The sequence below is a fragment of the Carya illinoinensis genome, chromosome 14, assembly GCF_018687715.1.
Source record: "Carya illinoinensis cultivar Pawnee chromosome 14, C.illinoinensisPawnee_v1, whole genome shotgun sequence".
In the NCBI taxonomy this organism is placed as follows: Eukaryota; Viridiplantae; Streptophyta; class Magnoliopsida; order Fagales; family Juglandaceae; genus Carya; species Carya illinoinensis.
In genome coordinates this window covers 5,367,673-5,392,611 of record NC_056765.1, presented here as the reverse complement: position 1 = coordinate 5,392,611, position 24,939 = coordinate 5,367,673, and the positions used below count along the sequence as shown (strand labels likewise).

The 24,939-nt window shown below is 33.6% G+C and overlaps 2 protein-coding genes and 1 long non-coding RNA gene across 10 annotated transcripts; 2 read left to right on the top strand and 1 right to left on the bottom strand.

The window, feature by feature from the left end:
- The first annotated feature begins 6,247 nt into the window (after positions 1-6,247).
- On the top strand, positions 6,248-13,180 carry LOC122294530 (phospholipid-transporting ATPase 1-like). Of its 3 annotated transcripts, none has more exons than XM_043103336.1 (8): positions 6,248-8,467; positions 8,568-8,874; positions 9,451-10,159; positions 10,238-10,361; positions 10,483-10,702; positions 11,215-11,673; positions 12,431-12,568; positions 12,740-12,879. In XM_043103336.1, the coding sequence occupies exons 1-7, from the start codon at positions 6,832-6,834 to the stop codon at positions 12,534-12,536; spliced, it is 3,561 nt and encodes a 1,186-aa protein (XP_042959270.1). In that variant the 5' UTR covers positions 6,248-6,831; the 3' UTR covers positions 12,537-12,568; positions 12,740-12,879. The 3 variants fall into 3 exon arrangements, with proteins under 3 accessions (XP_042959270.1, XP_042959268.1, XP_042959269.1); XM_043103334.1 differs by lacking the exon at positions 12,431-12,568 and having other exon boundaries at positions 6,250-6,579; positions 6,761-8,467; positions 12,740-13,180; XM_043103335.1 differs by lacking the exon at positions 12,431-12,568 and having other exon boundaries at positions 6,250-6,579; positions 6,666-8,467; positions 12,740-13,180.
- Positions 13,181-15,388: 2,208 nt separating this feature from the next.
- LOC122294850 (cyclic dof factor 3-like) lies at positions 15,389-20,116 on the top strand. Of its 4 annotated transcripts, none has more exons than XR_006237756.1 (4): positions 15,389-15,655; positions 17,083-18,271; positions 18,627-18,834; positions 19,481-20,116. XR_006237756.1 is itself a non-coding variant. In XM_043103839.1 (3 exons), the coding sequence occupies exons 1-3, from the start codon at positions 15,524-15,526 to the stop codon at positions 18,731-18,733; spliced, it is 1,428 nt and encodes a 475-aa protein (XP_042959773.1). In that variant the 5' UTR covers positions 15,389-15,523; the 3' UTR covers positions 18,734-18,878. The 4 variants fall into 4 exon arrangements, 1 of the variants encoding a protein (XP_042959773.1); XR_006237757.1 differs by lacking the exon at positions 19,481-20,116 and adding an exon at positions 18,919-19,278; XR_006237758.1 differs by having other exon boundaries at positions 15,524-15,655; positions 16,150-18,271.
- LOC122294851 lies at positions 19,409-21,910 on the bottom strand. 3 transcript variants are annotated; one of them, XR_006237759.1, is made up of 4 exons: positions 21,758-21,910; positions 21,389-21,679; positions 21,047-21,205; positions 19,409-19,727 (listed from the first exon to the last, which is right to left on the bottom strand). It is a non-coding gene; the product is annotated as an uncharacterized LOC122294851 (long non-coding RNA). The 3 variants fall into 3 exon arrangements; XR_006237760.1 differs by having other exon boundaries at positions 21,581-21,679; XR_006237761.1 differs by having other exon boundaries at positions 21,389-21,652.
- Between the last annotated feature and the right edge of the window lie 3,029 nt (positions 21,911-24,939).

The window sequence follows — 24,939 nt, the reverse complement described above, 5'->3', positions numbered from 1 at the left end:
TAAAATTTTAATAATTAGATTAAAATTTAAAATAATTAGAAATTAGAAAATACTTATATTTAAATGATATTTTGATATTGAGATGAAATAAGATGAGATGGTTTAAAAGGTTTGTAATACTAAACCAGACCTAAGACTATTGTGTTGTTGATAAAGAGCTAGAGATCTCCATACTCTTTCTCCTCCTCTAAACTATTGGTTAGAGAAAACACGGACATAGTAAAATAACTAGGGATTAGATAGCCCCAAATCAATGGTGGCACACCAGGGGACCCCAGGCTTTTGTCGACACACGAGTCTCCTGCATTGGTGAGGTAGGGACGTGTTAAGGTATATTTGAAAGAAGTTATGGTAGAGACAAGTCTTAAATACATAATTTTTTGTGCAAGTGTTTTATAAAAGGATATATTATCAGAAGCTCATGTAGTATATAGAGATAGATCCAATCAAGTGATGATATGTGAAACTTATGTGCACATAGATGGCAAGTAAGCCTCACATGCCTTGTGCGGTTGAAAGGCTATTGATATAAACTAAAAGGAAAAGAGGGTTGTTATAGGTAAGGAACTAAACTAAAAGGAAAAGATGGCTGTTATAGATAAAGAGAATCTTATAAATTGATATGGCACATTGTTAATTTAGTCGTCTTTTTTTTCTTTTTTCTCTTCTCTCACCCTCCTTCCCGTGCCTATCCCTCCTCCCTCCATTTCCCAAACTCTCAAGCAATTCCTTACTAACATCATCGCCACATCCCCTCACCAATATCGTCGTCGCACTTTTCTTGTCCCTCACTGATGTCGTTGTCGCAACCGTCACATTCCTTGCCCCCTCCCCCCCCCCCCACACCAATGTTGCTCTTAACTGCGGCCTAGTTTTCCTGCCCCGTCATCGATGTTGGGACGATGCTATCATCACCCCTCACTATTAGGTATGAAATCTCTCTCTTTCTTTTCTCGATGATAGATAACACATCAATTTGTAAATTCTTTTATCTGTACAGTACATTAAAAAAAAAAAAAGTAGAAGAAAGAATTGATGGAAAATAGGGAGGGGAAGACAAGACATGTTGGCCAAAAGCTTCATTCCCTCTCGTCTATTAAGAAAATACAAAGAAGTTGAATAATACTATTATGTTTGTTTATTTTATTTTTTCATTTTGATCGCTATTTATTTTTGAAGTTTTTTATTTTATTTTAAAGCGATCAGAAATGAGAAAAAGTTAAGAGGGAGACGTGGTTGGATCAAAGACCGACCTCAGCACGGGCCATAGACTACACTTATTAGGTTCATAGACCAGGAAGGAAACTCACATGAAGAAGGTGGCTTTTTCTGATAGTTTTGTCATGAACAATTAATTTTTATGTATTTTTTATATGATATAATTAATTAAAATAATTATTTTATATGAAATAAATAATATAATTAATCACATCACAAAAATAATAATAATAACAATACATAAAAATTTTTATTTTTTGATTTCTGAAACAGTACCAACTTTGGCTCTCTCTCTCTCTCTCTCCCATGGGCCTGAGACATCTGAAGCCAAGCCGCCTATGACGCAATTTAGGCCATGATTTGAATGAAGAATTGATGGCAGACAAACAAACAATCAATCCGAGTTCTTGAAAATTGGATAAGAAAGACAGTAATGTTTTACTGGAATCGTCTGCTACCTGTCTCTCTCTCTCCTCTTTGTTTTAACAAGACAAACTGACAAACTTCCTGTCTTTAATGACTCTACCTTCCTTTTTTTTTTTTTTTGGTTTTTTCTCAGGCAATGAATAGGTTCTGGATTTTCTCTGCCTCGCTTCTATCTTTTCATCATGTTAAATCTCATGTTGGATTATTTTTATTCATTTTACTTTGACTGATTTTATTATATAAAATTTAATTATCTCATTATATTTTTAAAAATTTTATATAATCGTTATGATTTTTTTAAATTTATATATAAAATATAATAAATAATTTAATTTTTTTAAATTTTAAAATAAAAATTATATTAAAAAATTATATTATAATAATATTTTATTTAATTTTTAACCAAACATCTCTCATTTTATTTCATTTAAGCTGTGTAAGCAAACGAGATTTTAAAAATATGATTAGATTCATGAGTGGTACAAATAAAAAAAATTATTCAAGACATAAAATGATTATATAAAAATAAATTTATAAACTAATATAATTTGATATGTTAACGTTAAATTATTAAATAATTTTTTATTAAAAAATAGATTTAACGGATCAGATAAAATCATATCAGTTAGTATTTTTTTTTTGTGTAATTTTTTTATATATATAACACTTCTTTAACAAAAATAATAGATAACTATATTAATCACGAAAAAAATTTTAGAAAAATAAATTTATAAAGTAATAATAATAGATTTATTTTATAATAAAAATAATTTTATGATGTAACGTATTATAATATCAATTTATAAATTTATTTTTATAAAATCTCTCTATCATTATAGTATTTCTTAAAAAATAATGACCAATGGAAAGTTTCTTATTCTTTAAACAATAATGAGATTATGCCTCTTGTTATTACTATGATTTGAGCTAAATTAGCGAAGAGTTATAGCTGATTTGATTACATAAAATTAAATTATCTCATCTCATCTAATATAATTATTATAATTTTTTTTAAATTTTCGTATAAAATATAATAAATAATTTAATTTTTTCAAATCTCAAAACAAAATTAATATTATAACAATATTTTATTTAATTTTCAAAAAAATATCTCATTTAGTCTCATTTAAATTGTATAATCAAACAAGACAGTGAATCTTAAAAATTGATCTAAAATAATAATTTGAAAGAATTATCTCCGAATAAGCTACCCATTTAAAGACTTTTCTTTTATGATAAGGTTTGAGATTTGAAATTTCCAAATAATGTTTTGGACCATTGAAGTGGAAGCCGTGTGCGTTTGGTATTGGGTACTCAAACGTGTCTTCTTTGTTTACTTATATTAGGCTTTGGCCTACTCATCATAAAATAAAAATAAAAATAAAATTAAAAATTAGGCTCTGGCATTCCCGCATAGATACCTTTTAGACCAACACGCCATCTTCTTATTTATTTTTAATTTTATTTATGGAAAGTTCTCGAATTTCATCTAATTTGGAACTTATAATCAAAGAGAATAAGAATCAAAGTTTGTCTATAAAAATTTTGTAAAATAGAATAAAACGTGATTGGAATACCCATTGTTCGTCCCATCAATTTTGACATTCTTGGATTGAAAATTTGTTGATCTATAGGAAACTTCTAGAACCCTAAAATAATATTATCATGGTTGTAAAAATATTATTAATCTTTCACTATATATGGAAAAATCATTCAATTAATCTAAAAGATTAAGAACTATTCCATTTTGAAAACGGCAATATATAAAAAAAGATTACATAAAAATAAATCTATATATTGATGTGGTTTCATGAGATTCGTTAGATTTATTTTATAATAAAAATAATTTTATAATCTGATATATCACATCAAATCATATTAATTTGTAGATTTATTATTTTGTAATTTCTTTGTGTCTAAAATATTTTCTTTTTATTTTTAAGTTGGCATCCATATCAATTAAATACTAAATTTAATTTATAATATTTAAATTTTAAAATTTATCTTTCGAATCAAATCATATAAGTACTCAATAATCACGTAGCTAACAAATAAACCTAACACTAATGCAAAATTAAGCCAGTGGTCCATCTTTCATGATTCATGAATGTACTAGCTGTCCGAGGTAGTTAGCTCTTTGTTATTTATTGACTATATTAAGGTCCAAGTACTTTATCTTGACCAATTGAGCAGCCTTGGGCCCATAGCTATTAATGTAAATGTGGAGAACTTCTTATCCTTTTTAAGTCTTGTAAAAAAGTAGGTGTGGGATCAATGTGACAGCTCTTAATATAAGACACACAGTATTTCATTCCATAGAGTCATATTTATAAATTAGCATAAATGATGTATTATTGATACTGTTGGCGTGAAAAGTGTATTATCCATTTTACAATCTAAAAAATATAAGAAAAATACTTTAGTTACAAAAAAAAATTACATAAATAAAAATTTATAAACTGACATAGTTTGATATAGTATATCAGATTGTAAAGTTACTTTCAGTGTTAAGTAGATCTAACGAATCATGTAAAAACACATCAGTTTGTAGTTTTATTTTTATATAATCTTTTTGTATCTATAATATTTTTCATAATATAATATCCACCAAATTAACCTTCATTGCTAATAAAAAAAAAGAGAGTTTTTGAAATCTATGATTTATTATTATTATTATTATTATTATTATTAGAAACTGTGATCTAGAAACTTTAAATTATGCAAGCAAAAGTTCATTGGATATTACAAAGAGGATAAATGCTTTAAGTAAAAGTAAACTCATATATTTTAATGTCATATATTAGATTATAAAATTAATTTTTATTGTAAAATAAATTTGATATATTATATAAAATTAAATCATTTTGTGAGTTTTTTTTATCCCTTTTTTCAATTAGAATAATTCTCTAAAGTAAGAAATAATTATGCAAGAAATAAAAAAAGAGTAGTATTATATATTTACATTTTTACTTATACTTTTATTTATAAAATTTATTTTGTTATTTTTTAAAATTTTAAATTTTATAGTTTTAACGTCTCAATAATATATAAAAAAAATATTTTTTTTTATAGATTTTTATTAAATATATTTAGCATTTAAAAATAAAAAAGACAGAATACATTAATAACAAAGAAAAAGCGGGTAGGGAAAAGGAGGGAGAAGTTATGCCCATCTTTTATCATTGCCTCGTGTAGCTCCACGTGTAATGTAACAAAGAAAGGAATTCATTAAAGCAGAGCATCTGGTCTTTAAATGAATTACGAGCATGAACTATGAGCACAGTAACGAAAGAGTTTTACTATATATAAATATAGTCATATATTAATTTATATATTAATATTAATTTATTTAAATTTAAAATTTATATTAATATTATTTTTAATAAAATTTATTTTTTTAACTAATTATATCATATTAATATATAAATTAATACGTAATTACGTTTATAATTATATTTTTTCGTAATGAAAAGATAAAAACGGACATGAGAGAGGGGGGAGGAGAGAGAGAGTATGAGAAACATTTAAATTGGTCCATATTTTTATTAAAATTTATAAAACTCGCCCCTAATTGTAAAAGTAATTTAAAAGTTTTTTAAAATTATTTATATCCAAACATATTTTGACCAACTTTAAAAGGTAAATAAATTAAGATTCTATTTGAATATTAAACTGAGTTAAATTTTTTATAAATAGTAATGAATTGAGTTTATAGAATAAATTATGTGGGATCATTTAAGATGAATTTAAATATGTTTAGATACTTAGATGTTAAGATGGGTTTACTTCTCTCTTTGTAACCGTTAAGTGTCACTAAATGTATAAGGTATTTTTTTGTGAGGGTAATTAATAAAATTAAGATTCTATCCTTTAAAAAAAAAAAGATGTTAAAATGAGTTTACATATATTTATGAAAAATTGAAAAATGTTGTGGGTCTTACGTATGAATATATGTTAAGTTGAAAAAATTTGTACGTCTCACGTGTAAAGAGGTTTTGAGTTGTGATGAGTTTAGTAATTCGAAAGTTAATGTTTGGTTTTTAGATTTAATTTAAAATTAAACTAAACTGAGTTGATTTCAATTGAATTTAACATCAAAACGAGACTTATGATCAATTAAAATGACTTTAATTTTAAATTAAAAAATGATACATATAATTTTAAAATATGCAACTCTTGGTAGCTATTATAATCTTATTAAAAAAGTAAATAAATATAAATTTATATGAAAAAATATTTTTTACAAACCTAATTTTTTATAAAAAGAATTCATGAGATTTATACACTCTAAAATCATATATCTTATTATTTAATAAATATTATAAAAATTTTATAAGTATATATATCAATTATTTGAAAATTTTAAACTCGAGAAAAAACTTTAATAAATGAAGAAAGTCCCTCACATGTAATAAAGATTTCAGAGAGGGAAAAGAAAGACTGCAGTCAAATCCAGACAATTTATAGCTTTCACATCTCCCATTGGAAGGAAAGAAAATACAATGAGTTTTTATCGGTAATTATTTATCATCCTCCACCAGTCCTTCTAGATGTGCAATTTCTCTCTCTTAACTTTCTTTCTCCGTGAAAGACTTTTCCATTTGCCTTTTTCCTTCATGCACGCACACTCGGAATTTTGAATTTCCTTTCTAGATTTTTGATGCGTTCGTTGTCGCCATCCCATACGACTTTTTTTTCCCATTTCTTTGCGTTCACCGCCTCTCTCTCTCTTGGGCAGCGTCTCTGTCACTCGCTCTCTCTAACAATGCCTTTGACCTTTTGCAATTCTTCTTTCTGGAACGTAATCGGCAAACAAACACTTCGACTCAAGACCCGTTTCTCTCGCTTCTTTCGCATTGCTCTCTCTATTCTTCCCTCTTAACATTTCCTGGTGTACGAGCAAGTTCTGACAGCCTTATCTTGCACAAAGCAAAGGTTCTCTCTCCCTATCTTTCCCTGTCTGTACACAATGTCTTGCATGTTCGGCGTAATATTTTAATAGCTTCGTTTTTTCCTTTCAGTTTCCCATACATACACAACTTGTTTTGGTTCTGGGTTCTGCATGTTTTCGTAAATTTCTGTTGTTGTTGTAAATTTCCGCGACATTTGATTGCAGTCACCAGCTGGGTATTTCATGAATTTGTTGATTGTTGACACTCTGCTGCTCAAGAGGCTTCTGATCCTCAGATGATGGCTTCTGAGCGTTCGGTTTTAATCCCGTCTCCTACAACTCCCAGTAACCAAGACCTGAATACTGCACCCGTCTTGTTAGATCTCGCTAAATCCAAATCTGGCCGTTCTGAATCGTTTTCCAAGATGGAACTTAAAAACCCAGTAGAAAACTCCTCTAGTCTGGAATCCAATTTCAACTCCTCATCCCAACGAAGTATTGTGTCCATTCAATCCAAGGCCTCAGCTGGAAACTCTATTAGGGAAGTGAGTTTTGACTTAGGAACGAAGCCCGTGAGATATGGGTCTAGAGGAGCTGATTCCGAAGCGCTTAGTATCTCCCAGAAAGAAATCAGTGACGAGGATGCGAGGTTGATTTATATAAATGATCCTGCAAAGACAAATGAGAGATATGAGTTTGCAGGAAATTCTATAAGGACTGGAAAGTATTCAATTATTACTTTTTTACCGCGAAATCTGTTCGAACAGTTTCATAGAGTGGCGTACATATATTTCCTTGTGATTGCTGTGCTAAATCAGCTCCCCCAGCTGGCCGTTTTTGGCAGGGGAGTTTCAATCTTGCCATTAGCCTTTGTGCTTTTAGTTACAGCAGTGAAGGATGCATACGAGGACTATAGGCGGCACCGGTCGGATCGAATTGAGAACAACCGTTTGGCAAATATTTTGGTTAATGATCAGTTCCAACAAAAGAAATGGAAGGACATCCGAGTCGGTGAAATCATCAGAATTCATGCAAATGAAACAATTCCTTGTGATATGGTGCTGCTCTCGACCTCTGACTCGACTGGGGTTGCCTATGTGCAGACGATTAATTTGGATGGCGAGTCCAATTTGAAGACTCGCTATGCAAAACAAGAGACCCTCTTGAAGATGCCTGATGAAGAGAGAGTTAAAGTTAGTGGGTTGATCAAGTGTGAGAAACCAAATAGGAATATTTATGGGTTCCATGCAAACATGGAAATTGATGGGAAAAGGCTGTCGCTCGGACCCTCCAATATTGTCCTTCGAGGCTGTCAGCTGAAAAATACTGAGTGGGCCTTTGGGGTTGCCGTGTATGCTGGTCGTGACACCAAAGCTATGCTTAACAACTCAGGAGCTCCATCTAAGAGGAGCCGGCTTGAAATCCATATGAACTTTGAGATCATCATACTCTCCATTTTTCTTATTGCTTTATGTTTGGTTGTCTCTATCTGTGCACTTGTTTGGTTGCTGAGGCACAGGGAAGAGTTGGATTACATACCCTATTACAGAAAGGCTGACTTCTCGGAGGGGAAGGAGGACGACTATAACTATTATGGACCGGGAATGGAGACATTTTTCACATTCCTCATGTCAGTTATTGTTTTCCAGATCATGATCCCCATTTCTCTCTACATTTCCATGGAGCTCATCCGGGTTGGTCAGGCGTACTTCATGATCCGAGATACCCAAATGTATGATGAGGCATCAAATTCGAGATTTCAGTGCAGAGCATTGAATATAAACGAAGATTTAGGACAGGTGAAGTATGTATTCTCAGATAAAACTGGCACACTTACAGAAAACAAGATGGAATTTCAATGTGCAAGTATATGGGGAGTAGATTATAGTGCTGGGAATTCACAAATTGATCAAGTTGAATACTGTGTTAAAGGTAATGCCATTTTTGTTTTTTAGTAAGATAGTCTATAGTGTTTCCGATTTTGTTTTCACATTAGCATGACAATTTGATCTTATGTCTACCTTGGTATCAGTGGAGGGAAAAGTTCTAAGGCCAACAATGAAGGTGAAGACTGACCCGGTGCTTTTACAACTATCAAGAAGCGGAAGTGGCACAAAGGAAGGCAAACATGTCCATGATTTCTTACTTGCATTGGCAGCTTGCAACACAATTGTACCCCTAGTTGTAGACACATCTGATCCTACCGTGAAGATGATAGATTACCAAGGGGAGTCTCCTGATGAACAAGCATTGGTGTATGCTGCTGCTGCCTATGGTTTTATGCTTACAGAACGAACCTCTGGCCATATAGTTATTGATATTCAAGGAGAAAGGCAAAGGTAATTAGACGCTATATTGTTCATTTGCCCCCTTCCTATACAGCATCATGTCTTCCCCTTCGACTATAACAAGGACCACCACAATTATTAGAACAGCTTTAACAAAGTGGCTGCAATCATTTGGCTGATTTTACTTTAGTAATAGAAGAAAACTTATGCTAATCTAGTGGTTTCATAATTCTTACAAGTCTCCCTTTTTTTTTTCCTCTCTCTCTTTCTTTTTCCCCTCTTCAGTACAAGATTGATATTCAATTGTTTTTCCTGCTGGAAACAATCACAATGGCAAGATACACATGAACATGAAAGTGAGAGAATAGGTAGCATTTGGGCGTTGAAACCATTTCTTGAGCTAATTATCTTTTTTTGTTGTTTTTTTTAAAGTAACTCTGGTAACAAAACTAATTATGATAACGATGACTTGGCCATAAACTGGTGATAGTAGCTGCAGTGGGTTTAGTCATACTTGATTATTATTTCAAGTGATTATCTTAACATACTCATAGGTAGCTTCTTTCAAAAGATACAAACCTTAGTATCTCTTCTTTTTGATGAATTTCCTCAGCATGGGCACTGCAGGTTCAATGTTTTAGGCTTGCATGAGTTTGATAGTGACCGGAAGAGGATGTCAGTTATATTGGGGTGCCCCGACAAGATTGTGAGAGTCTTTGTAAAAGGTGCTGACACATCCATGTTTAGCGTGGTAGATAAATCTTTGAACATGAAAGTAATACGTGCAACTGAAGCCCACCTTCACGCTTACTCCTCAGTGGGTTTGAGAACACTTGTTGTTGGTATGCGGGAATTGAGTGCTTCGGAATTTGATCTATGGCATTCTTCCTTTGAGGCAGCGAGCACTGCTTTAATTGGTAGATCTGCTTTGCTTCGAAAGGTAGCTAGCAGTGTTGAAAACAATCTATGCATACTAGGTGCCTCCGGCATTGAAGATAAACTCCAACAAGGTGTGCCAGAGGCCATAGAATCTCTGAGAACAGCAGGGATCAAAGTATGGGTTTTGACTGGAGACAAGCAAGAAACTGCCATTTCAATTGGCTACTCCTCCAAGCTCCTGACAAGCAAGATGACCCAGATAATAATTAATAGCAGTTCTAAGGAGTCATGTAGGAGGAGTTTGGAAGATGCCATTGTCATGTGTAAGAAACTTGTGGCTGTTGCTGGAGTTGCAAACAATATTGGCGGAAGTTCTCAAGCTGGTTCAACACCAGTGGCCTTGATTATTGATGGTACCAGCCTTGTTTATATTCTTGACAGTGAACTCGAAGAACAGGCAAGTGCTTGTAAACCTACAGCTTTTTTTAGTCGTTGGCGAGATATGTTGATCTAACTTACTCATCTTGAGATGCAGCTCTTCCAATTAGCCAGTAACTGTTCCGTTGTGCTATGTTGTCGAGTGGCTCCTTTGCAAAAAGCTGGAATCGTTGCCCTTGTTAAGAACAGAACTACTGATATGACACTTGCCGTTGGTGATGGTGCGTTAGATTAATAACTTATGCTCCCAAAAAAGGGAGCCAAAATATGGAAAATAAAATGCAAATTCTCCTGCCAACATTTTGATGTTTATTGTTGACATTTTGCTTGTATTGCTATCAGGTGCCAATGACGTATCGATGATCCAAATGGCTGATGTTGGAGTTGGCATCAGTGGCCAAGAGGGTCGGCAAGCTGTAATGGCATCAGATTTTGCAATGGGGCAATTTAAATTCTTAGTTCCCCTTATTTTGGTCCATGGGCACTGGAATTACCAACGGATGGGCTACATGATATTATACAATTTTTACAGGAATTCTGTGTTGGTTTTTGTTCTATTTTGGTGAGTTTTTATTGGGCACTCATATTTCTTTTGATTATTTCTTCACATATAATGATTCTGTAGTCATGAATACACCATCTAATTTAGCTGGTTCAATCTGTTGGAGTTTGTTATGGGACAACGTCTCAAGTCTTAACCTGTGTCCAAACTATGTATAAGCTTCTCACTGTCTCTCTTTGTTCTGCGGGAAGGGGGAGAGACAGATTGTTTTTTAATTGTGTTTATAATCACAATTTGGGGAATATGCAGTAAAAATGACCCTTTTTAACTAGAATTTATAAAGATGAAGTTAATTGGATCTTGATCCTCGTGTTTAAACTTTAAACCTGGATGTGTGTCCAAATTATAATAAGGTTTTGTAATTCAAGCTTGAATTACTATTTAGTCGAGTGGGATAGAGTTGTACATGTGGATAAAGAATATGATCTAGACGGAAAAGATTACAGTTTAACCTAATTATGTCTCCAATTGCCTGCTCCACCATTGCTAAGTTTTTCATGTGCTTTGTGTAGGTATGTGCTCTTTACTTCTTTCACTTTGACAACTGCAATCAATGAATGGAGTAGTGTGTTGTATTCAATAATCTATACTTCACTGCCTACGATTGTTGTTGGAATTCTTGACAAGGATCTAAGTAGGAGGACTCTTCTACAGTATCCACAACTTTATGGGGCTGGGCAAAGACAAGAGTGCTACAATAGAAGGTTGTTTTGGTTAACAATGTTTGATTCATTGTGGCAAAGTGCAGCTATCTTCTTTATCCCTTTCTTTGCATATCGGCAAAGCACCATTGACATATCAAGTATAGGAGATCTTTGGATACTTGGAGTGGTTACTTTGGTTAATATACACTTGGCCATGGACGTCTTTCGGTGGACTTGGATTACTCATGCAGTCATTTGGGGATCTATAATTGCGACTTTCGTTTGTGTTATTATCATTGATGTTATACCCTCATTAGTTGGTTACTGGTAAGTCTCTTGTCATCACATTAATTCAGCCCTATATTTAATAATGTGCTTCATATACAAGTTCTTCCCAATTCGTGGGAGCTCACTCTTACTAGTGATCCTCCCAAAGACAAGAATAGAAGCCTGAATGGTGATTCTCCAATGTTAAATAGTTAAACTAAAATTTGTGGAACGGATTTTAATTGAGTCTAGCTGAAATTCATACGATAAAGAGACAACAGGACCTGCTGCTAGATGTCTTCATCTTTTAGTCACTTTCAAAGTGAGAAGGCTTGTTCTGCTAAGCTACCCATTTTTCCAGTAGCCTTGGTTAATTTTTCATGTTGTTCTTCTAGCTTTTCATGTGAGTATGTACATCTACCTACCTTGGCACCTCCTTTTCTTTAACAAAAGTGATATCTTCTTACTTCTAAAAATGGGCAGTCATAAGCTTGTTAGTAATTATGCATCCTTTTTATACATGTCTTGTCTTGGCTTCTAGAGCTTCTATTATTTGGCTGTTTTCACTCCCTGTTAACCCACTGTTCTTTAAAACCACTTCACATAGACTTTTAATGAGCTGCAATTAAAAGCTGTGTGGTAGAACATCAGTTTCGTGTTTCAGATACAGACTCAGCATAATTCCTTCTTGGGCCTAGATTTGGATAAAGATAGACAGTGTGTGAATCTTACGACATTCACTACTAATACTTTGTCTCCTGGACAACATTACATACTCAATGGACTACACACTAAGTCTCTTTCTCTTCAAATCTAGGTCCAGAATTAAGGCAGGAATTCTAGATCCTGATCCCCATGTTTCTGGCCTGCAAGAAAGAATTAGTCAAGCTGGTCATGGCCACAAAGAGGCACAAATTGGGTGATATCTGCTGCAGACTAGATGAAAATTCTTCTGGTGGACTTTTGATATGCCTATTTACCTCATCAATAAAGTTCTTATTTACTGTTAAAAAAAAAGACTAGATGAAAAATCTTCCTGCAAGAGTCCAGTGTTGAAAGATCTATTGAAATTGTGTTTTTACTTTGTTAGTAGAGACTGATGTGCAACTCCAATATAATGTGACAGGGCAATCTTCCATGTTGCAAAAAGGGGTACATTTTGGTTATGCTTGCTTGCAATCATCATGGCTGGCCTAATTCCTCGTTTGGTTGTAAAGTTTCTGCATCAATACTATAAACCCAGCGATATTCAGATTGCAAGGGAAGCTGAGAAATTTGGGAGTCTGAGTGAGTTTGGAGCTACAGAAATAGAAATGAATCCTATCCCGGATCCTCCACAGAGATAACAAGGTGATTTTGTTCCTGTTTACACCTCCTTTTTTTTGTAAAGGATCCTATTCTTTAGGCTGCTTCAGAGTATCTCTTTAGGTTGCCACATTTTTGTTATTGCTATCCGAAGGGTAGTCTTTTTAATATTGTATTTTATTTTGTTGTATTCACATATTCAATGTACATTATCAAGGTTATTACAGAAAAATTTAGACACTTGATTTGAGTTCGATACCAACTTTGGTTGTTTCTCCTTGATGGGTGGGTTCAAGTTTGTTTTATTTTTGGTTTGAGTCAGCAATGAGTTGGGTTCTGCTCTGCTGATACTGTGGTGGCTGATATATAAAAGTATGGTAGCCTTATAGTGTTAGCATCTTATGCCAAGGTTGCCCAGGTCAATATGCACCAGACATGTTGAGGTTTGTCTTAAAAAAAATTATACTCATCATCCCTACACCATACATGTGTGGGGTGTGGTGTAGGGATGATGAGTAAAAAGGCTCTTATGTTAATACTGTGCTCAATGCAGCTTCCTGATGCGTGAGATTCGGGATTCCAGATATTCTCTTTCTTAAATGAACTTTCACACACGTCATATCCCCAAGAAAAGGAACTTCCACATGTATCACTACACTCCAGCTTTATCTGCGAAACTGAAGTGTAAGAAACTTTATAACAAAGGTGCACCAACCACCATGTTCATACACCATGAGCAAGATGATGGCTTCCAATCCTCCTCCAGATGGCCAAGTATATATAACATCAGCTAAAGGATGAGATTATGAGTTGTGTTTGGCATTTTAATATTTTTCCGATTCAAAGCTATGGTAATGTGTTGTTCGGCTCAACCGGTTAGAGATCTACCTTTCTTGACCGAACTACAAGGTCTAGAGCAAGAGAGAGATAGACACATCAAGTGGACTCTATTTCTATCTCTCCCACTCTAGGCCTAAGAACTAGCTCTCAATCTATGTTCATTTCCTCTTGGAGTGCTAAGGATCTCGTTTAGAACACGGTATTTGTCTGAGAATGAACGCGTAGTACTCTCATAGCCATAGGATCAAAGTTGTTTCTATACAGATTTGTTGATATGACATCATGTATTGGGGTGCGAATGCCAACTTCATCCATACGAGCCCTTCTATAGCCCCCGAAGAGCATCCCGAAAAAAGATCCCGAACACTGCATTTCATTTTTTGAATTTTTCTTTTTATTTTTTTAATCATCATAAACATTTATAAAAAATAAAAAAATACAACATTATTTAAATATTTTTTCTTAATCACTGAGTAAAAAGAAAAAAGAAAAAAAAAAAAAAGGAATTTGGGACACAAATTCGGCACACTTTTTCAGTAGAAATAGTGTTTCTGCGTCCATAGTCTGAGAACTGCCAAATAGTCTTGGAACAAAACTAAGGGCTAAGTTCTGTCATCGTTCACCTCGCTTTGTTATCATAATTAATAATAATAATAATAATAATAATAATAATAATAATAATAATTGAGTAAGCTTTGTTATCATAATTAATAATAATAATAATAATAATTGAGTAATGTTATATACAGTCGTACGTAAGTAAAATGTATAATTTTTATTTTTATTTTTAGTGTAATCCACTTTTTTTTTAACAAATGGTATACTCAAGATTTGTTCATTTGAAACTTCTAATTAACATTATTTGCATTACACATATTTTGTAAAAGCATGATATATAATTGTTGCTCACGTAATATCAAATCTCTTAGAAGAGTAATCATAGATACAATCTTTTTAAATGTGCCCTTGTATAATTTTTTTAAACAAAAATGAAGAAAAACTTGTTGGATATTATGATTTGGTCAATAAAATTGAAATATTATGCAAGTTAAATCGATTTCATGTTAAGATAGGAAACATCAAAATTATAGTGTAAGAGTAAAATTTCAAGAGTTATGGGAGATACAGTCATTTTTATGTATTTTTTACATATTTCACTGATGTGATTAGTCAAAATAGTTAATTTATATTAAAAAAGTGATGTAGCTAATTACATTAACAGAGTGTACAAGTATATAAGAAATATGTAAAAGTGACTGCATATAAAATCTTTAATATTTTTCAATGTTAATATCAATATTTTGGAAAAATTTTATTTTACATCTCAAAATTACCGCTCATTTTTTTAGAGTGTTGATAGTTGAGTAATACTATGTATAGTTATGGAATACGTAAATATCGTACAGTCATTTTAAAAAAGAAAAATAATGTAATCTATTATTAAAAAATTAATTTATTTTCATGTAAATTTTGTATTTATTTATTTTTTTCAAGAATGATTATGTAGTATTTGTATAGTTACGACGGTAATTATGATATTCTTTTTTTAAAAGTCTATAAATTGTAAGGAATTAAATTTTTATTTATTATTTTGCAAATATTTTAAATATATAATTCTTTTAGCTAACGAAGAAGATGTTTCTATATCCGGTAAGGCCAAAGGGGGTTTGAAGTTGAGTTTCTCTGTTTCATTACCCATGGAGCATTTTTGAGTCATTTTGACACTTCAGAGTTGAGAATCATTGAGTTTCCCAACTGAGGGAGCATGTCTCAAGTGAGAGATTCGGCCATTAAGCTTTTCGGGAGGAATATTCCGGTGGCTGACTCTCGGATTCCCTCGGTTTCCGAACAAGGCTCCAGCTCAGAACGTCATTCTCCAGCAATTCCTTTAGTCACGGTAATTTTAGACCATTTTGTTTTGAGTAAATCGGTTTGTTTCCATTTTTAGATACTTGGATTGACTGGCGCTTGCATAAATTGCTTTCTTTTTTTGTGGGAGACAGCGCTATACGACTTTCTTTCTTTTTTGTTACAGAAAGCAGAAATCGTTTCCTGGTTTTGGATTGTATTCTTGATTAACTTTCTAATTTTGGATTCATAGTTATATGCTTTCACTATCACTGCTTTAAAAAAAAAAAAAGAACTTCTAATGTTGGAAAGATTGCATTGACTTTCTAGATAGCAGCTGCTATTTGCTTCTAGTCGTGAAGAAAGGGAAAAAATCTGACTAAATAATCAAAGAGAAACAAAAGCAAAAAATATGAAGTCATTTTCATTATAACACAAGCATGTAATAATCAGTCGGTGCATTTTTTATGGGATTATGGGGAGCTGAATTGCTTTGTTAATGAAACTAAGTGCAATTTCTTATTTTCTTGAAAATGATCGCAGTTCCACAGTTTTCTAAGGTGAGTGGCTACAACTACAAGTGCTTAATTAACAAAAGATAACCATGGAAGATCGGGAATATTATATCATCAGTAAAGCTACTGGTAGTTTCCAAACACTAAATCCCTCAGCAACGAGTTAAGGAATCGTAAGTGATGCCTGCAAGAGGAGTATAGTTCTGAGTTCAACAGTTTCAATGTGGACTCATAATATAGAATTCAAACATGAACCTGAGTGATATCATTGCACTTACAAGTGAAACCTAAATAAACCGTAATATTTTAGGAATAGTGGAAAACAAAAATCCTACCGAAAAAGACATTGAGGGAGCAAGATGTCTATTTCTTTTGGTGTTTTCATGGATTGGTGATATGGATGGTTTGGGATTGTACCCTGAATTTGAGCTTTGAACTTTGTTGCATAGACTCATGCTTGTGTGCTATTGATTTCAAATATCTGCTGTGAGTTATGTTGCCTGTGTTTGCTGTTACTGTTTTTATTATTTATTACTTATATTTACCTATAAAATTTATTTATTACTCATATATATGGGCTTTTATTGAAGAATTATAAACCCAAATCCGTCTTTGATATGGAATAAGATGTGCTAGATTTGGTTATTTTCTATCATATAAGTCGTTTGTTGTTACTACATGCCTCATTGAAGTTTAGGGGTTTACTTTTGATGCCAGTATTTTCCTCGTGGAAAATTATAAACCTACAACTAGTCTACAATCATGTTACAACTCTATTTAAAATGAAGGATAATTATGTAAAATTGAAAATATTTTGTAATGAAGTGGCACATGATTTGAAGTAAGTAGTAAAATAGTTGTAAAAGAGCTGTAAGTATATCATTATCCCCAATTACAATATGGATGTGAAGTAACACAAATTAAAATGAATGACCCTCTGATGGAGAATTTTTGCGAGCAGGATATTCCTTCTGAGCTAGATAATAAAAAAGATACCAAAAACCAAAATCCCTTAATAGAGAATGAGGCCAAAGTAGATCATAATCCTGAGGAAGACCGAGCTGCTAAAAATGATGCAGGTGGCCAAGAGAAGGTTTTAAGGAAGCCAAACAAGGTTCTCCCCTGTCCTCGCTGCACCAGCCTGGAGACAAAGTTTTGCTATTTCAACAACTACAATGTAAACCAACCTAGACATTTTTGCAAGAATTGCCAGAGATATTGGACAGCTGGAGGGTCAATTAGAAATGTTCGTGTCGGGGCTGGAAGGCGCAAGGATAAGCCTTCGGAGTACCATCAAGTAGTGGTGCCATCTAATGCACCAGTCACCAAAGCAGACAGCCTTAACTCTGCTAGCGACCAGCATCCCCAATGTCTTGAACTTCCTGCCTCTTTAAGACTTGACAAAGGAACAGGAGCAGTTCTAAATATTAGCAAAGATGCTCCACAATGGGAATCCATGTCAACTGTGCTCAATCTCAAAGAACAAAAGAAAAATGTTGAAACTCCAGGACATCTGGTTTCTGAGGAGAGTAGCGAGGAGCCCTTATCACCTGGCTCTTCCTTCACAGCTGCTACTTCTCACAAAAGTGAATCTCCAGGACGTTGCAACAGTTTCAATTTAACTCATCCACTGCAGTGTTACCCTGTTTCCCAACGTGCACGCCATTGGAACCCAGGTTCGAATGCAATGGTGTTTGGACCTGGTAGTAGTATCTCTAATACTGGTCATATGGGTTCTTCACCTTTGGTGCCAGTTCCTGGCTTCTGTGAAGCAACATTCCCGCTTCTTCCTGTGCCATACAGTGGATGTGTGCCAAGCTGGGATGCCAGGAAGTGGAATAAACAGTTGGTCAGATCTAATGGTAGCCCAACAGTTTCATCTTCTACTGGCAACAGCAGCTGTTCAGGTAATAGCTCACCAATCTTGGGAAAGCATTCAAGGGATGCAAATTCACTGGCTGAAGAAACAAAGGAACAGAGCCTTTGGGTACCTAAGACACTGAGAGTTAATCACCCAGAAGAGGCTGCAAAGAGTTCCATATGGTCTACTTTGGGTATTGAGCCTGACAAGGACAAATCCAGCGCCAGAGGTGGCATTTTTAAAGCTTCCCAATCCAAATCAAATACAAATTCTCATACATCAGATGCTGGTAAGGTCTTAAAAGCAAACCCAGTGGCTTTTTGTCAATGTCAATCATTCCAGGAAAGCACTTAAAGAAGCTCATGTTGTTTGTATATGGATATCATCTTTTGGCGGCCTGTCCCTGCATTGTGAAAGCCTATGTTCTATGAAGTGCACAAGAGTTTTATCATTTCTGCATCTGTTTTTGCTATGCCCTGAGATCATATGGTTTGTAAGATCACCAGTGGCTTGTGGGAATTATCTTGATTCTTGTGTTTTCTTAGTAAACAAGCATTACAAAAGAATAACATGCAAGCCTCTTGCCTAGAAGAAAAGGATCCAGAGAGAATTTTCAGTCGTTCGTTTTGGGCTTTTTTTTGTAGATGAAGGCTATCCACTTCGCCACCAACAGTTAATGGTCATGGGCTCCGAATTTTTGTGCTGTGATGATGGTCAATGCCAATTGTTTGGCTCTCATACCTCTAAGTGATAGATTGCATTTGCATGCCATGTTTGATTACATGAAGAAAGAGAATTCCCATTATTCAAGAATACATCACTTTGAGGAGTATTCCAACTCCAAGTTTCAAGGTATGATTTCTGAATCACAGCAGTTATGATCAGACATTAACTCATCTTTTTTCTTAATTTTTCCCCGTTTCTCTTTCCTCCCAGGCTGGATATCTTATTAATGGATTTGCCAACCTCTTAATATTGTTGGGAAGACTAACTGTCCATTCAAAAGATGAGAATTTTGATCTTCAATTTGTTTTATACGTAGTGTATAGATTGTTTCCTTATTGAAGCTAGCAGCTCTTCACACCAGATATCACCTCTTTACCCACGTCTAAAATCTAAAATTCAAGGTATACACATACAAACACACATGTATGAATGAATGTAAATTGTATTTAAGACATGATAGTCCTGTGTTAGCTGTTATAGACATAATATTCCTTAATATTGTAAGTTAGATTCAGCACCAGATATATTCCGTTTTGTTTTAGAAAGTACGTTTTGATGTTTTTGCTCACATATCAAATACCCAACTGTAAATCCATACTTAATAATTTTGGCATTCGAGCAAAATCAAAGTGGGGGAACACACATTTGGGCATTTGTAGGCATATGCAAGAGGCATTTGGAATGGTCCTATGAATCCTTATATGATCTCAAAACATACATTGTCGTCTAATTTATGCACCAATTAAGAAGCTGAAAGTTGAACATTTCTCAGGAGGATGTCACAGCTCAGTTTTCATTGTACTGAGTGACGAGTGTCACAGCTCTATGAATCCTGAATCTGTGTGGCTGCAAACTGAGAATTGCAAAGAACATTTTCAAGACAGAGGCCTATCCATCAGATGGTGTGCTAGACAGCACCTGGTATACATGTCTCCATCATAGCCTTCAATGATTAGTCTGAGCTCTCCTTTTGAATTGTCGGATCAGCAATACTGCCTCGAGATGTTTCATCAAAGGATCTGTTGCGAAAACGAGGATAGAAAAGCAAAAGTAAATAAGAAAATAAACAAACAATCAATTACTTGACTCAAGTTTACGAGGTTCGGCAATATGCTACCGTCCATAGAGCTAAAGATGAGTTTATTATGTCGAGAAATTATAAAATATACTTTGGGGTGAAAATATTATTGTTTAGATAGTCATGCTATTCATAATAAGTGTATTTATATGGTTTCACGGAGGAAGTCCAAATCTTCACTTTTCTGTGATATTTACACGAGCGGAGTGTCAAGCGCGCATCGAGCGAACTCTCTGTTTGGTGTTCACTAAGTGCCGAGTTAAACAAACTCTCGGCTTGGACTTCGCTCGAGCCCACTGTCAAATAAACTCAAGTAAAATTTTTGTCTAAGTTTTTACTCAAGTTAAATGTCGATCGAACGCCTGTCGAGCTATATATTTGGTGCTTCTCGAGTAAAAAATAGTGCCAAAATTTTTCGGGCCAAACGAAAATGAACATGGTACAAGCCTCATTGAAGATTCATTAGAAAATCATAACGGATTCTTGTCAAGTTGGGTCATCAAGTAGGGGTGCCACTACAATGAACTAGGCTCGACAAACCTAACATGTCATGCTTGCTTGTAACTGTGTAGAGCTAATGTTTTCATTGCATTTGCTTAATTCTATCTAACCTTGAATTGGAGTGACTTTCGTCTTTGTATAACTTAGGAATTACTTGCAACATAGTCATAATAGCATCATTTGGAGTAGTTATAGGCAATCATCAGTATCCCAAAAGAGGAATTGACACCAAGGCCGCTAAAATGCATTGTGTTATTGCTATGAACTTTGATGGCCTCAAGGTAAAGACAAAAGTTCTAAATTGTGATAGAAGGAATTTGTAGACCATGTCCTTAAGGAAAATCCAACGATCAAACTTAGGTTATGTTTAGGTAGTGAGGTAATCTTAGATATTCTGTGAATAGTAGTGAAAAAGTAATGATAAAATATTGAATAGTAGTAAAAAAGTACTAAAAAGTAGGTGAAAAATAATTATAAAATAATAAATAGTCCACTACCCACACAGAGCCTTAAACCTAACATCATTGTAAAATAATTGAGAATATATTGATTTCTTTATCTAACTTTATAATAAATGCAAAAAAGAAGAGAAATCAGACAACCGGTGAATTATAAATGTAAACCAATCTTAAAATAGACCCTCGTCAGTTGTCATTATACCAAAATAGAAATAGCCACATGAATTAACAAGATAAACAAGCATAATCATTAATCAAATTCACTTTCTGCAACTCTCTTTCTCTCATAGAAGAATCTCACCTCTACACAAACCGAACACCGACCGAGAACCACCGTGGTCAAGACAACCGGTCTTTCTCCTCCCCATTGACCAGTTATGATCGACTGCCCCTTCAAATTTTCAGACGTCAATCGGCGTCGATTTTGCCCAAAAATCAAGCTGAAGACGTCGGTTTTCACCTGCAGGAGTTCCTAACTTCATGCATTAATTGTTTTTCTTCTTTTATATATTGATATTTGTGAACATTTTATTGTTTTTAATAAGAATAATTCTTCTTGTAGTCCACAGATGTGACTGCAATGCAAACCAAATGAAACGCTACCGTTTCATTAATAAATGAAACACAACGTGTTGGGTCTCACCAACTAAGCAGCCATCGTCCCATGATTTGTGAGTGAAAAGGGTATGACTTCCTTGGCCATCCCCATTGCCCCATCTGCAGAGCAACCATCACCCTTATCCTCGCCTCATCGCCGTATTGAAGCTTTGACCAAACCCAAGGGCTTAAGATTATACTAGGAAATTAATAAAAATTAGGAGTTTCAAAAACTCACATTGCATCTATAAAGAAAAAGAGTCTGCACAACTTCCGAGTGCCCATATCTACAAGCTTGCATCAACGTTGTCTTCAAATACGAATGCAAATAAAGAGCCTTGTGGGAATGAGGTGGGAATGAGGTCCTTAAATGGCATGTTGTTGTTTGAAATATAATTGCATATAGAAAGAATACCTGTAAGTGTTGGTGGAGGATGCCGACGATGAACAATGGAGGAGAAGATTCGACGATGAACAGTGGAGGAGAAGATTCGATGATGGAAAGTGGAGGTCTCCGAGGATGGTGGAGGACCCATACGACATAGAGAGGGGGAGGAAATCAAAATTAGCTATCAGATTTTGGGCTGGTTTTTGATTTAGAAATAATGGGTATTATGGTCAAGTTAATGATAAAATGGGGACAATTTTTTCTATTCCTATATTTGGACTACAAATGAGTCCATTTTGGTGGATTGTACGTAGCACCGCTCTTTTAATAATTTTCACGTAGTTTTTAGGGATTTGGGTTTTGGGCTTCTGAATGTAACCCTCAAGCTTCCTTTTGTATAAGGTATTTATTTATCATAAGTAAGGGTTATCAATGAAATTAGAGTACCGTCATATTCTTAAAAAAAAAGTCATGATCTTTGAGTTCTATCTTTTCCTTTTTAAGTTATGTTTAAAAAATAAAATATAAATAATTTTTTATGTTAGATGATGGATATGTTTTAATATCAATGATATATTAAAAGTATCAATAAGGAGCTTGTAAATAATTTTTTTTCCATTTTTGAAAAAGAAAACCTTAGAATCGGTCGAGTGTCTTACAAATATTCTCTAGCTAGTAAAATCTCAATAGATATGAGATTTATTTGTCTTATAGTGGGTGTTACAACAAACTTTGAATTTCCTTTTGCCCTTTCTTTGCTCTCCGCCCTGAGCGCCCCTCCCAATTCTCTTCTTTCTCTCTTCTTCCATTTTCTCTTTCTCTCTACATGTTTGCACTGTTAGTTATTATATCACTTCGTTTGTAGTTGAATTTTTCACGTATTTTCTTAGTTTTACCACAGTGAACCCATCAGAATTTGATGCTTTTATCTATAATAGTGGTAGTGAGATCTACTATCCATCATCTAACTCTAAGGACAATCATTCTCGTCTTTCTTTTTTGGTATACTTGGATTATCATTCACACACTGAATACCATTGGGGTGGAGAAGGTTTGAGAAAAACTTTGGTCCATTGGGTTGCTTTTATTAATGATGGAAATGGAGAAGGAAAAATTGTTGCAGAAGATGAAGCAAGATCTCCTATGCATTGTTATGCTTTTAAAGTGAAAGACCTATCATTGATAATATTTCTTTATATTCTATACATGAAAAGACATAATAGAAAATTGGGGTGCAAGAGAGAGCGTTTTATTTTACATAGGGTTGTACAGGGGTCGGTCTGGACCTGAGAAATTGACCGGACTAGACTGAGTGTTTCTCTAGTCCAGACTGACTAAATAGATGGTCGGTTTTGGTCTTGAATTAGTTATGAATTCGGTCTTTGGTTCGGTCCACCGTCCAGGCTTCCTCGGACCGGACCGACCGAATTCATAAAATATTAAAAAAAAAATTATATAATTAGTATGTGATTTTCATCTAACCTATTAGGCTATTAACATTTACAATATAAAATTTTAAATATATAATTACAAATTAATATTCTATTAATTAACTAAGGCATATCATAATATTATTATTAATTAACTTATTACCAATTTACCATTAACTAATTATTAACATCTACATCTATATCTAATTAAAGTGTATAGATTAATTTTTTGTAAATTACCCAAGTTGTAAATAAATATAAAGCAATTGGTAAATTGTAAATTAACTAACCTAATGGCTAATACCAATTCCCCATTAACTAATTAGTAACATGATAACATCTACAATTCTACATCTATGACCTAAGTTGCAAGTAAATATAAAGCATGTATGTATAATTAAATTATTTATGCTTATTGCTTCCTATACAAAATATACAAAATGTAAATATATAACTCATTCCTCATTAAGCATTAACTTAGAAGATAAAACTATCATAATACATTGATATACTCTAAGTTAGTAACAAAGTAACAATTAACATCGTCAATATAATTATAATTATATATTTTTTAATGAGTTAATTAAATAATTATATTGAATAGTTTACTTAATTTTAATTTTACTAATTACAATATTTTTTTTATTAATTTATGTGTTAAAAACATAGGACAAATGAAAATTTACATAATTACTAAGAGAAGAAACGGCACTGTTTAGTGCAAAAAAGGACCTAAACGGCGCCGTGCACGGTCCAAGAAAAAGGGAAATGATAACTGAGTTGCATGAAATTGTGTCGATTCATGTAACTTATTTTATTTTTTTCCCTCTCCCGTGTATTGAAAATGCGTCGTTTAGGATTGTTTTCAATCCAAATAGTGCCGTTTCAACAATTCCTTACACTTACAACCCACCCTTCCTCTGATTCCCTCCCGTTCCTTCTCAACTCTCAAACTCTCTCTCTCATTGTGTGAAAAGGAAAAACCCTAGCCCCCTCATTCCCTGAGTCTGTGGGACCGTGACCATCACAACCTCGCAAGGCCTTCCCTACCCCATTCCGTCGTAGACTGGTTGGGTCAGCCCCCTGATTCCTTCTCAGTTTGCAGTGGCAGGGCTTCTATTTTTGCTGGTATGTACTTTTTTCAGTTTTATTTCGTCATTTCATGAATCTAGCCATCTCAATTTTTTCTTGTGAATTTATGATTCGTGAATCTGGATTTCTTGTTGGTGAATATGTTTGTTGTGTGATTTCGTGGTGATTGGTGAATCTAAGATGACTTGAATTCTTGGTGAATCTGAGATGGCTTGGTTTTAAAATTTATTGTAATCTATTTGCCAGAATGAATAAATATGATTTGAAACTTAAGATTTTGAGTCTTTATAATCCTATTTAGATTTTATCCAAATTCAAACCTAATACTTAGTTTATATCAGAAACTGAAAGGGATGTTTATATTGTTCACGTCTCTGTATTTTTTTTTTAATGTTTGTGCTTGCAAATGCTGTGCTAATTTCAATTTGGGAATATATAATATATATGATTTCTTTAGTTCTTTGAGACTTTAATTGGTTCTTTTTTGCCCCTTAATTTCATCACTTTATTTGGTTATCAAGGGACTTGGAAAATATTCAAAGCCCCTTAATATCAGAATAAGTTGCTATTTGGACCAACTAACATATGCTAGTGTAGTTGAATTTGCTAAAATGGTAATTATTAACATGATAAGCATTTTACAACAAAGAAGAGATATAACTTATTACTTTTTGGTAGGGCTGTACA